The sequence below is a fragment of the Lepus europaeus genome, chromosome 9 (genome assembly GCF_033115175.1).
Source record: "Lepus europaeus isolate LE1 chromosome 9, mLepTim1.pri, whole genome shotgun sequence".
Classification (NCBI taxonomy): domain Eukaryota; kingdom Metazoa; phylum Chordata; class Mammalia; order Lagomorpha; family Leporidae; genus Lepus; species Lepus europaeus.
In genome coordinates, this window is record NC_084835.1 from 22,352,502 (window position 1) to 22,365,560 (window position 13,059).

General features: G+C 55.6%; 1 protein-coding gene across 2 annotated transcripts; it reads right to left on the reverse strand.

Annotated features, from left to right (window-relative positions):
• Positions 1–210: 210 nt before the first annotated feature.
• Positions 211–12,720, reverse strand: CSPG5 (chondroitin sulfate proteoglycan 5). 2 transcript variants are annotated; one of them, XM_062200152.1, is made up of 4 exons: positions 11,804–12,720; positions 8,654–8,842; positions 6,753–6,828; positions 211–398 (listed from the first exon to the last, which is right to left on the reverse strand). In XM_062200152.1, exons 1-4 carry the CDS (start codon positions 12,532–12,534, stop codon positions 237–239), a joined length of 1,158 nt encoding a protein of 385 aa, XP_062056136.1. In that variant the 5' UTR covers positions 12,535–12,720; the 3' UTR covers positions 211–236. The 2 variants fall into 2 exon arrangements, with proteins under 2 accessions (XP_062056136.1, XP_062056135.1); XM_062200151.1 differs by having other exon boundaries at positions 6,672–6,828.
• Positions 12,721–13,059: the final 339 nt, after the last annotated feature.

Genomic DNA, 13,059 nt, shown 5'->3' on the forward strand with positions numbered 1-13,059 from the left:
GCAATGTACAGACAGCACAGACAAAACAACCCAGTGTATGCAATTCTGTTCCATTTCTTTGCTTATTTTAAGTGGTTTTTTTCCCCTCCTGTACAAAATACATCAATGCATGCCATGAGACCAGAAAAAGAAAGGAGTTTAACAAATGGTTACAAGAAATAGACTCTGTACAGAGGAGCACGCCATCCTTCCCCCGCCCCCCACCCCCGGGTTCCTCTCTCCCCACTCTGTCTGCTTTAGGTTAAGTTGTTCTGAAGACAGTTCACCTCCAAGTCCGCCTGGTCACCTTTGCCACCCTCAAGCTTGGGCGACATGGAGTTCTGGATGTTAAACGACTCCTCCTCTTTCAGGCAGGACTTGAGGGCTTCCTGGATTTTGTGGGGGGCACTGGGATCATCCTGGAAGGGGAAACAAGCAGGGGAGGAGACAATGGGACAGCAATCAAATAATAACCTAGGTTTTCTTTTTTCAAGATTTATTTTATTTGAAAGGCAGACTGATAGAGAAACAGAGACAGGCAGACAGACAGACACAGAGAGAAACAGGTCTTCTATCTGCTGGTTCACTTTCCAAATGGCCACAGTGGCTGGGGCTGGGCCAGGCGGAAGCCAGGAGCCTGGAACTCCATCTGGGTTTCCCATGTGCGTGTCAGGGGCCCACGTACTCCTGCAAACTTCCACTGCTTTCCTGGCACATTAGCGGGGAGCTGGCTCAGAAGTGGAGCAGCCAGCACTTAAACCAGCACCCCAGTACAGGATGCCAGCGTGCAGGCAGCAGCTTAACCACTGTGTCCCAACCTCGGTTTTCCATCTGGGTCAAAGAAACCATAACTGAAACAAGTTCTAAGACTTGAATGAACTCAAACTAACCACAGTAGTTCATCAGCAGCTACTTCTAGGAAAGTCTTCCTTAGAAGCAATGCCAGATAAAGATGAAAATTTGACGGTGATCAGATTACAAATACTGTTAATTTGGGCCAGTCCAAGATTCTCTCTGGACAGAGACTGGGGACAAACACTCCCTTCAGTACCCTGCCCTAGCACCTCCCAAGGCTCAGGCATGAATGAGCTCTTCTTGGCTCTCCATCCTGCTGGGTTCAACTCTGACAAAAACGTCCTGGTCAGGGGCAGGCGACTGGCCTAGCAGTGAAGATGCTCACGTCTCGTATAGCAGTACTTCGATTCAACACCCAGCTCCAGCTCCCGACTCCAACTCACTGCTAACGCAGGCCCTGGGAGCCAGCAGGTGACGGCTCAAGTGCCTGGGCACCTGTCACCCAGGTGGGCTTTCTGGATTGAGTCTCTGACCCCTGGTTTTGGCTCCAGCCAGGGGATGTTGTGAGCATTTATTAAGTGAACCACAGGGATGAGGCCTGTCTCTTAAAAACAAACAAACAGAACCAAACCAAACCAAACCAAAAACCATCGGAAACATCTGGGTCAAGGGACACATCTTGTCAGTGCACACAGTGGATCACCCAGCAGACTAAAGTCAAATGCAGAGTGGCTCTAGACAAAGCTAGGGCTCCCGTCCCCACAGCAACTGTGTGTCCTCTGAGCCTCTTGCCGTCAGAGCTGTACCTGCCGAAAGATGCTAACAAAAACTGGTGCTTTCTCAGTCGAAGCCCAGGTGAGTTTAGCTGCCTCCACCATCTGCATGCTGACCATGGCAGGTGATCCCCACGGCTGGTTCTCAGCCCACTCTCCTGGGTCCCCACCTCCTGCTGCCTGCAGCCCGAGGACACTGCCTGTTCCAGGATTGCAGGAAGCCCCGCTCCAGCACACAGACCTCCAATCCCACAGTGTGGGCACGTGGAGAACTTGTAGGGCAACGCCTGCCTTCCTCTTCCCTGAGGACCACCTGATGGGATGACACCCGTGGTACCAGCTCTTTCTCTGGGGCCCAAAATCGTGTCCTAAGTGCCTGGAACTCTGCTGAGGTTGTGTGACCGCTCAGGCAGATGAAGGACAGGGAACGCCCCACCTGCCTACGCGTTCAGGCTGCTCTTGCTTTAGCCACGTCCCGCATTCAGGATAACCACCATGAGCAAGAGCCGGCGGTGTGTTCCTGTCTGTGCTGCCTGCTACTGAGTTTGACCCCTAATAGCACGAGGTTAAGGTAGTGGTGAGTTGGAAAGGAAGTAGGGAAGGAGCCAGGCTGTTCAGACAGGAGGCGAGGAGGCGTCCACAAGTTCTCTAAGTGTAGAGATCACTGTCACCAGCTCCCTGCCCCCAGCCTCACCCAAAACCTCTCCAGCGGCTCAGACCCAGCAGAGACTTAATGCAGAGCTTCAAAGGCTGCAGGCACGATTTACAAACAGGGGAGCAAAGGGTCGCTGTTTGCAACGAGACAAGAGGAAGTGGACTCCACGGAGCACTGAGGCAGACTCTAGACACGGCAGCAGACACAGCCTGCAGGAGCACTGTTAGCAGAACCGTTGAACTGGGCGGGGAGGACTGTGAGTCGTGCCAGAACCTGGTCATGGCAAGAACAGGCTCACCTGCCTCCCACGGGATGCAGCCTGCTTCCGTATTTCTAAGGTAATCTTCCCCGCACCACCTCCCAGGTCACATACTGTTTGGGGCATACAGGGGAACGGGAACATTCCCCCCCCACTGTAGGGAAAAGCACACTGAGTGAGGCCGTTAGACTTGATGTCAGAGCTGTGAGGCCATGAAGGTGGATAAAGGACCATGGGATTTACCGATGAGAAACTGCTGTTGGGGCCAAGCAGCGGGAAGAGCGCACCCCCAAGGTGAATGGAGGTGCACAGACAGTGGTGGAGGCAGAACCGGTGAGGGAGAGCTGCTACACCGTATGCCCTCCAGCATTTGATCCCGGTAAGCCCAGGACTGCTGAATCCTGCAGCAGAGGGCCCGTCTGCTGGGACTTGGCAGAGTACCTGGGCACAAGGGGGCTGGGCTGATGTCTGGCGAAAGTCCCAGAAACCGCTATGGACCCCCTGCTCCTAGTGTGTGCCCCAGCCATATGGGGACCCTTCCACCCAGGGTAACAGGGGCTCAGACCTGGATTCCCAGGTTTCCAGATGCAAACCTCTGCCGGAAGGGGAATGGCAGACAGTGCTTTCTCAAACACACTTAAAAGCAGATTCTGGAAAGTAAGACTTACATAGGAAAAACAAACAAACAAACAAACAAAACCCATAAAAACCCCACAACACTAACGGACAGTCTGGAGAAGTCCTAGGCATAAAGCAAATAGTGGAAGGCCCACCACCTCTCAGGAAGACTCAAGCCATCCAGGGACTCTTCACACCGTGCAGCTGGGGTGTGTCCAGCCTCCCTCACTCTCACCTGCCCGGGGCCAGGCTACAGGAAACACTCCTGCACTGACTCAGTGGGTGGCCCACGGGCTCAGCCCACGGCCCAGAGAGCAGCAGCCGAGCAGGAGGGAGGAGGTGGGGTGACACAGATTCCAAAATCTGACCCCTGCCCTGCCACGGACCTGGAACAGCAGACTTTTGTTTGAAATCTTTTTCACGGGGTGGCCGGTGGAGATTAATCCAGTGGGGTAGGAAAATGACCCACTCAATCTACTTATGTAAAAAAAAATAATTCCTCTGTTAAAATGAATAGGCTTCTCCAAAATTTCAGGGAACCCCAATGCCAATAAGGAATGTGAGGGGTGAAGGGAGAGGGACGGGCAGAGGCCAAAGTGCAGGCTCCACTCTGACGCCCTCGTTTCCTGGCTCACCTGGAAGCTTTCTCACTCCGACTTCCGTTGCACACCTGCAAGCAGTCAGTGTGCTGGCTACAGTGGCGGGCAGGACTTCACTTCCCGGAGAAGTGGCAACCGTGTTGATTGCCAGTGCCCAGGAGAGGTTGAACGTGACTAATTGTGACCTTAAGGCTAGGTGTGAGAATTGGAGATGAAGGCAGAAAGCCCCCCAGAACACGCGACGCTGGGCAGGAAAGCCATCGACATGGGGGAAGGGCGGTGCCTTTGGGCAGAAGCTGAGGGGCGGATGCCAGCTGGAAGTGACTCCCAGGAGACCATCAGCCCTGCTTGTGCCACTTCTCGGAGTGCTGCCCAGACAACCCCACAGCCCCTTCTCAGGCTGAGCCTGCCGCGGTTGACCACGCGCGGCTCTGCTCTGTTCTCAGGGCTTGCCGTGTTTGCACTCACGGGCAGTGGTAGCTTCCATGCACAGGCGCCTGGCTTCCATGAGGCTGGGGGAGCCAACACGAGCAGCAGAGCCTCCCAGTGGCTCATGCAACCCAGTCCTCCGGGAGGGGCTCTTCCCCACCCTCCCACCTTCGTGAGGTGCCGGGGGGGCATGGTCAGAAACTGCCCTAAGGATGCTGGCACTCTGTCCACAGACAGTGGACAGCGGGTACTCTGGCTGTAGGACCCACCCTGCAGCCCACACGTACAAGCTGGCAGGTCTGACAGTGGGACTGAGAGGCCCTGTGCAGACCGTCTGTCACCAGGGCTCAACACAGCGTGCCTGAATGCAGGCCTGACTTCACAGAGCTGGATCAGGCACAACGCAGGACTCTGCGCTGCCCTCGAGGGGCCCACATCCTTGTGCGTTGACTGATGTGGTCACTGATCATAAAATCTGTAAGATATCTTGTTTCCTTGGTTATGAGGTCAGGCTTATTAATCTCTGGGGACCTACCAAGTGAAATAATCTGCTCTTTCCCCACCTTTTGTATCAAAGATTTAAAAATATTAATGAGTTTACTTCTCATTTCACACTGGCCATGATCCCTGTACTCCTCCTCCGCCAAGCCAAGTTTTCCTTGTCTGGAGTTTGGCGATCAAGGCCACATGTACTGTTACTCTCTTTCCCCTTCTGGGGCAACAGTTTCTCAACCAATAGAAAGACGACTGGAGGGGGTGGGGTGGGGATGGACTGGCGCGGGGCAGCCACTGCCTGTGATGCAGGCATCCCCAGTGGGGGCCAGTTCATGCACGTCTCAGCTGCTCCTCTTTCCATCCAGCTCCCTGCTAACAGCCTGGGGAAAGCAGTGGAAGATGGCTCAGGTGTTTGGGCTCCTTGCCACCCATGTGGGAGATCCGGATGAACGGACCAACCCTTACTACGGCAGCTATCTAGGGGGTGAACCAGCAGATGGAAGATGTCTCTGTAACTCTTTCAGGTGAATAACTAGGAAAGAAGAAAAAAAGACGACAGCGGGCAGGACCTGTACTGTCCAATGGTAAGCACTAGCCACGTGCTAAGAGACTGACAGCCACGTGCAGCTAGCAGCAGCTGTGGCAGACAGGGAAGATTTTTCTTTTTTAAAAAGATTTTTATTTGAAAGGCAGAGTTATGTGGAGTTCCATCTGCTGGCTCACTCCCTAAATGGCCACAACAGCCAGGGCTGTGCCCAGCCAGGGCCAGGAGCTTCCTTCAGGTCTCCCATGTGGGTGCAGGAGCCCCAAGTACTTGTGCTACCCTCCACTGCTTTCCCAGTGAAAATTTAGAACAAAATCCCACTGGATGGCACCAGTCTGGACTGTTAAGGTCCCTATGAGCTCTGATCCTCTGCTACCCATTATTTCAAAGAACTTCTTTAAAATGTTTCCTAGGCCGGCGCCATGGCTCAACAGGCTAATCCTCCGCCTTGTGGTGCTGGCACACCGGGTTCTAGTCCAGGTCGGGGTGCTGGATTCTGTCCCGGTTGCCCCTCTTCCAGGCCAGCTCTCTGCTGTGGCCCAGGAGTGCAGTGGAGGATGGCCCAAGTCCTTGGGCCCCGCACCCCATGGGAGACCAGGAGAAGCACCTGGCTCCTGGCTTCAGATCAGCGTGGTGCGCCGGCCACAGCGCGCTGGCCGCGGCGGCCATTGGAGGGTGAAGCAATGGCAAAAAGGAAGACCTTTCTCTCTGTTTCTCTCTCTCACTGTCCACTCTGCCTGTCAAAAATAAAATAAAATAAAATAAAATAAAATGATTCCTTAAACTTGACTGCTTCCGTGTAAAGTCTCTGTTTAATAATCACCTGCAGAATAAGCGTTTACCCGGAGGCCTGGAGCCTGCATGGTGTGAACTCTTGGAGCTGAATGTGCCATCACTTGGGGCTTGTACGGTTTCTGCTTTGTTTTCAAATTATCTGACAGTACCCAGTATTTTGTTGGTCAGTATGATCCAGGCAACACACTGGGCCAAAATCTTCAGGAAAAGTCTACTGGGAGCTTCCGTTGGGGTCAGTGGGTACTTATGAGCCCATCCTCCTGACGAGAGAACGCCTCCTAGACTCACGGTTCCACCAGTGTTTTGTGCTCACTTAGCCCTCACCTGCTAGTTTCTGCAGCCCTCAAGGGACACCAGGACCCAGAGGTTTTCCCAACTATCCCAAAGAGCAACCACCATTGGCTTCAATGACCATCAGGAAATTCCCCAAAAGAAAGCAGCGTCTTTCTCCCTGATGGGGAGAGTAAGAGACTTCACAGTCAGACTTCTAAAGTACACGTGGAGCCAAACACCCCGAGCCGTCCTAGCAAAAAGGTCTTGTCCAGCCCCTGAAGCTGCTCGTTGAAGAACTGATGGATGGCCAAGGGCTTCTTCCCACCTTCGCTGCCCCACCCAGGCGCCCTAAGCTGACCTTCGGACACCCCTGCAGATGTCACACTCGGAACCAGACCAGAGACGCGGGCTGGGGGCTGAGGCATGCATGAGGGGAGATGTGAAGAAGACCAGTTACCTGACAGAGAGCGTTATCATAGTGAGCCAAGGCCCGGGCATGCGGGGAGGGAGTACGGGGTGTGTCGCAGAGTTTCCTTACATTTGGGTGAGAGCCCTCAGCAATGGTGGAGAGGGAGAAGTTATCGTTGTGCAGCTCGGATGGGGTCCGGAATTTGCTGGGTAGAGCAGAAGAGAGAAGGGAAAAAGTAAGTGAAGTGGTTGTGGTAAAAATCTAGCAAAGGTAGTTAACAGCTCGGCTTTGTGGCTCAACTCTTCCGTTTAACCAAAGGCCACAGAGTAAGAAGATGAGCCGTCACTTGATGTACCACTCAGAGGGACGCTTCCGCCACTTACACCGCGATTCGGTGGCTTCCTGTCACCTGGGATTTTTTAATCCCTACACACTGGAAGCCACTCATTTAGACTCTGGATAAAGAACTGACAACGATATGAACAGCTATGACCCACGCCTGTGCATGCCAGGCAATGCCAACTACATCGTGTCTACCATCTGGCCAACACTGCTTGTAAGGCGCCAGCGACATGATCCAATTGCAGAAGTGTTAACAAGTGAAAAAATAGGTATCTTAGAATCAATAAAATGCAGCAACATCTTCAGTGCGCTGGGTACATGGCAGCATCGTTGTGGCGGTAAGCACGCACGGGAAAGGAACGAAGGTATGCGGAGAGAGGAGGCGGCCCCATCCTGCAGAAGCCAGAGGGGAGGCCCTCTGGCCACAGCTCCTGCTGCTCCTTTCTCTCCCCCACGGTCAGCAGCAGCTGCCCTGATTTAGGTGGTCCCTTCACCCTGCCCCCTGCACATCCCTGCTCACCCACCCCTTTGGTGTACGAGTGAGGAGCCAAGGGTCCTGGCTCGTGACTCTGCAGCCCCCGCCTCAGTGCACATGCACAATGGCGAGGCCCCCCCAGCCCCACAGCCGTTAGCTGGGAGGCTGCAGACAGCCGCCTGTGCCTGCACACCCTGAGCTTCTACCAGCAAAGGAGCAACAGATGGTGTTTTGTCCTCTTCTCGGGATGCAGGCACAGTCCTTCAGTCCCACTCACTGCAGGGAGCCTCAGGTCAGGGGGAGGGGACTAAGGGGGCAGCAGATTGAAAGGGAGTGGGGATACTTCTGCATAAATTGGCTCTTGAATCTTGAACTCCAATTTCTTCCTTTTGTGACTTCTGTGATACTTCAGAAAGTTTTTTTTTTTTTTTTTTTTTTTTTTTTTTTACTTCTCTGGGTGACAAGAGTGATTCTTTCATAGTATTTAAGGTCACAACAGACTTAAAGGTAAGTGCTCACTGACTCTCACAGGCACCCAACAGGCACTGCTCAGCTAAAGGCAGAGCGGAAATGAGATTCCATTATCTCCACAGGGCTCTTGAAATCCAGAGTGGAAGCAGCTCACCCTCCTCCACCCAATGCCAACTGCTACTCAGGAGAGCTGAAGAGTTCCTTAAGTTCCTTGCAGTTCTGTTTGGACCAAGCGTTGCCTAGCTTTGAAAAAGCCATGCAGTGTGGTGCTAACCTTTTCTCTCACCATTCACTGAGGGGGAGCTGACTTGTGAGAGATGGGGTGCTGCATGCTGACTTGTGAGCGAATCCACTGGCCACAAGCTGCCAGCGACCAGTGATGCAGGCACAGCCAGGTGGGAACAGGCAGCTGGAGCAGGACAGAACTTACTTGTGGTTAGGGCTTGGAGTTGCTATCTGCTGGCTGCTCTTGCCTTAAGGACCCTCTATCCTTGTGCAGGGCTGGGGAGGGTGGAAGGGCACACTCCCTGGACAGGGGGCTATGTGCCACAGGGGCGGCTTCACCTCTGCTGCAATTCCAGCATATTCTGTGTAGGGATGGATACGCTCGATAAGCTTTTGCTCTTCAGCAGGGACAAAACAGCTAGGGACGGAGAGTGAGGGCCAGGAACCCTCAGGACAACATCCCCAGGCCAGGGGCCAGGCTGCCTCCTGCCGAGAGAGGTCATGGGCCCAGACTCACTTGGTTCTTCGCAGCTTGGTGTTCTCCGTCTTGAGCAGGTACAGCTTCTTGGCAAAGAACACCGTCATCATGAAGAGCAGGAGTAGCACCAGGGCGGCCGAGCCAACGGCCACGCACATCACCTGGAAGTCAGTGATGATGGACTCGCAGCGCATGCCCTTGTGCCAGATGTAGTCCTGCGTGTTGCACCTGCAGCAGCGACAGTGTGAGACCCAAGACATGGGGCGCGCAGCCACAGCAATGCCCTGGGCCCCGTTCCCTGACCCCAATACGCACTTCAACAGCCTGTTCCTAGAACCACCTAGAGGAACTACAATGCCTCAGATCTGTCGGGACCTCCCAGCTGGCATCCCTGCCCCATCCCTACAGACGTTCGATGGAGTGGGCCCAGGCAGCCCTGACGCCCGTGGTATTAACGAGGTAGCCATGTTGCGAGAGGCTGAGAGAACTGCTCAAAGTTGCATGAATATGAAGTGACTAAGGAGCTTCAGTGAGCTCAGTCACAGCATTCTCTCGGGCCCATCCCTGCCCTGGGCTCTGCATGAAAGACAGAGGAGCAATAAGATGAATACGAGCTCTGGCTACAAAGTTCCAGGACCCATCCTGCATGGGAGAACCTCTCTTGTTGCCTGCATCTCATCTAGCTCACGTGGCTAACCAGACACCGAGAAAAAAAACGAAGGGACAGACAAGGACAAACACGGACACAGATGTATATTCTTCTCCGAGAAAGCACTGTCACGCGAGCATAGTGAGAGTCAGCCCTCGGGGTGGGTTTGAGTTGCTTTGTTGAGTGACTTTCTCCTGCCCTTGGGGACGTTCCCAGGCTCCAACTCTTCCAATGACATGGCTGTTTCCATGGGAACCAGGCTGCTTCAAAGAGGAAAGACATGGAAGGATGCAGAGGCAAGCCGAGGAGGGTCAATGACAGAGAGAAAGGGGTCCGGGGCTGGGGGCACTGTGCCCCAGAGTGCCGGCTACCCCACCTCCAGAACAGGGCGGGGAGACACGGCTAGGCAGGAATGCTTTGTCTTCTCTCCTGAACCTCTGCAGTCACAGGCAGCCTGTGTGTGGAAGGTTGCCAAGGAATGCAGACCCCTCCACGTGGGGCTCTCTCACCCAGTGTCCTGGAGAAGTGAAGCCACAGCTCCGTGAGTTTCCCTGCAGTGGGTCAGGGTGACGGAGACAAAGGCGTGCTGCAGTCTGCAAGTACAGGCTCAGCAGTCTCCTGTGAGTGGAATGCAAAAGCAGTTTTCAGGCCGCACGTGGCCAGGCCTGGGCACACACAGCCAGAGGAGGCAGCTGGCAGGGAGGCCCACATGTGATCCTGGGATGGGCCCTGAGCTTCGGGAGCCACCGTGGCCCTGCGGGGAAGCTCTCCTGAGACAGTGACAGACTGCTGGGCCCAGGGGCAGCAGAGCCAGGTGGCCAAGTGAGGCGGGCAAGCGTACCTTTCTACTGGGAAATTCCCCGAGGGCTCCAGGTGCTTCTGGGAGCTTCTGCAGCCCTCCGGAGGCGGCAGGGGCTCTGGCGTTCTTATGCTGATGGGAGCTCACTTTGGAGGTGCAAAGCCCAGGCCTCCAACAGTAGGCAAGGTGATGATTTTGCACAGGGCTCTGAGGCTGAAATCAGCCCCACAGGTCCCAGGCCCCAGTCTGAAGGGCAAAACTACAGGGCTCCCCCTGATTTCTAGGGCTCCTTCATCAACTGGTGAGGCCTCATCACCCTCCTTTCTTAACCACAGAACCTCCTCCTGGCAATGGCTACATGCGATTTGTGACCTTAACGTCATGATCACTACAGAAAAGAACCTCAGGGGCAGGAATTGCAGCCTAAGCTTCAACGTCAAGGGTACAACATTCACTGCTCTCCGGGTTGTTCTCCTAGTAGAACATCAAGAGCCAAGGAACTTGAACTGTTCATGTGCCTCCAACAAGAACAAGAAAAAGCAGTCATGGAGACAGAGCGAGAGAGAAAGTGAGAGAGCGAGAGAGCGTGCACGCTGGAGATCAGAAATGCCCCTCCCAGGATCAAGGGAAACAAGTCTAAGAGGAGCCCTCAGCTTCACTTCCGTGCCCTGGGACAGACAAGCAGACCCCCCGTACCCGGAGGTTCTCACAGAGTAAGGAGCTGAGCTGCCCTGTAGGGAAGTGCCTCCCTGGGAGGGCAAGAGTGGGTGAACGGGGCAATGAACAGTGAGGTGCGGTGTGCTGGCTGCAGGCTACCCAAGTCTTTGAAGCATCTTGAACTTGGTGTCCCATGACAGCCAGCAAGAAGCCACCACTCACAGTTGGGAAACACCCCCCACACCTGCGAGCAGGGGAGGACGCTCAGCTCCAGCTCACCTATCAGAGCGGCTGCTCCAGAGGTCCTCACTTGGACTTCCCCTGTTCACCTCTCGGGTGGGGCCCTGGGCTTTCCTCCGACTGCTCACACAGTGGGAAGGGTGTGCCCCGCGCTGCATCTCTTACAGAGCAGGGTTGTGGGCCTGCTCCTTCTGTAGTGCTGCTCTCTCCAACAGAACCCTTAGAAAGCCCCTGCATTTGGTCTTTGGAATGGAGTAGTTTGGACGGGACCAGCGCTGTGGCACAGCGGGGTTAAAGCCCTGGCCTGAAGCGCCGGCATCCCATATGGGCGCTGGTTCTAGTCCCGGCTGCCCCTCTTCCAATCCAGCTCTCTGCTATGGCCTGGGAAAGCAGTAGAAGATGGCCCAAGTCCTTGGGCCCCTGCACCCATCTGGGAGACCCAGAGCACCCATGTGGGAGACCCAGAAGAAGCTCCTGACTTCAGATCAGTGCAGCTCCGGCCGTTGTGGCCATCTGGGGAGTAAACCAGTGGATGGAAGACTCTGTCTCTACCTCTCTCTGTAACTCTTTCAAATAAATAAATCTTTAAAAAAAAAAAAAAAAGAATGGAGTAGTTTGGTTACGGACACAACACTTAGAGGAAAAACAAGATCTTAACTCTGAGGAAGCCTGCTAGTGATGAGGTCACAAGAAGTGATGTCCTGAGTGCGTCTTGACTACTGACCGGGAGACTGATGGACGGGTGACCTGTTAGCCTTTGCGCCTGTCACTTTCCCCTCTCTGCCTCACGTCCACTCTTCAGGTCCTTTTACGAGCCCCAGGCACCTGCCTGGCCCAACCTTACCTGCAGAAGGCCCCTATGTTCTCCACCAGGTAGCACTGGCCGCCATTGTGGCAGTAGCTCGGGAAGAGGTCGCACACCGACCGGCAGGAGCCATTATGCCGCACAAAGCCGCTGCGGCACTCGGTGCCGTTTCCACCGTGTGCCGGGTCCCGGCCTGGTTCTCCCGGGCGGGGCCTGAGGGCGATGCTGCTGCCAGGGACCAACCCCAGAGTGTGTCCTGGACCAGGCTTCTGAGTGGGCACTACAAGATCATTTTCCTCTCCCAGGTCACCACCGCCCACTGCATCCTTGTCATCTTCCTCCTCCTCTTCCTCTTCCTCCAAGTCATCATAGAAAGATGTGGTGGGGTAGAAATCAGACTCATCAAAGGGGGTGAAGTCGTCGTACAAGTCAAGCAGGCTCCAGGAAGGGGTCTCCCCGTCAGTGTCAGGGTGGTTCTCTGAGGTTCCTGGTGACCCCGGAAAGCTCCCCAGGTCGGCACCACGACCCTCACCATCCAGTCCTTCAAAGTAGTCGATGTCAATTATATCTGAGGCAGGCTGGGGCTCTTGCGTACCCTGAAAGGGGTAGGTGGGCTCTGACCCTTGAGGGTCGGGTGTGCTGCCCCCCAGGTTCAGCCAAACCTCCAAGGGGCTCTCCTTGGGGAGTTCCGGGTCTGGGCTCAGCTTGTCGCTGGGGGTTGGGGAAGGTGGTCCGCTGACCTCTGGAGTCTCAGGGGTGGTGGGGGGCATTGCAGACTGACCGAGGGCCTCCTGGGGAGCCTGGAGCGTAGCTGGGAGGGCCTGGGCGTCGCCACTGCCCACGTCTACTGTCCCTCCGCCCAGGCCCGGGCTGTCAACCTCCAGCCAGGCGGTGCCGGTCACTGCAGCCGACGCCTCCAGCGTCTCCTCGGGCGTCGCCGCGCCCAACTCAGGCTCCTTCCCGGCAGCTGGCGGGCCGGCCTCGTCCTGCGTGGCGTTGGCACGCGACTCCCGGGCCAGGCCGGTCTTCAGCTCCTTGGCCTCGACCGCGCTGCCAGCCTCACGCGCTGTGGGCGGGAAAGCGAGGGGCGGGGCATCAGGCAGGCGCGCGGGGCCCCGCCCCCCGGCCGCTCTCCTAGGCCGAGGTCAAGCCTTGGCCACGCCCCCTTTCGCCCCGTCCCGGCCCCCCCCCATCCCGGGGACACCCGCAGACCAACATTTCCCCTGCGACCCGACAGGCCCAGGCCCGGCGGACCCCAGCCCACCCAAAATCTCACCCCCAAGGGCCCCACCCTG

Bases quoted from the DNA above. Each gene is read 5' to 3' on its own strand.
- CSPG5 (XM_062200151.1), bottom strand. From the start codon at position 12,534: ATGCCCCCCACCACCCCTGAGACTCCAGAGGTCAGCGGACCACCTTCC. The intron at 6,829-8,653 runs GTGAGTCTGGGC...TGCTCTACCCAG, and splicing joins ACCAAGCTGCGAAGAACCAA to CAAATTCCGGACCCCATCCG. The intron at 399-6,671 runs GTAACTGGTCTT...TTCCCCTTCCAG, and splicing joins ATGATAACGCTCTCTGTCAG to GATGATCCCAGTGCCCCCCA.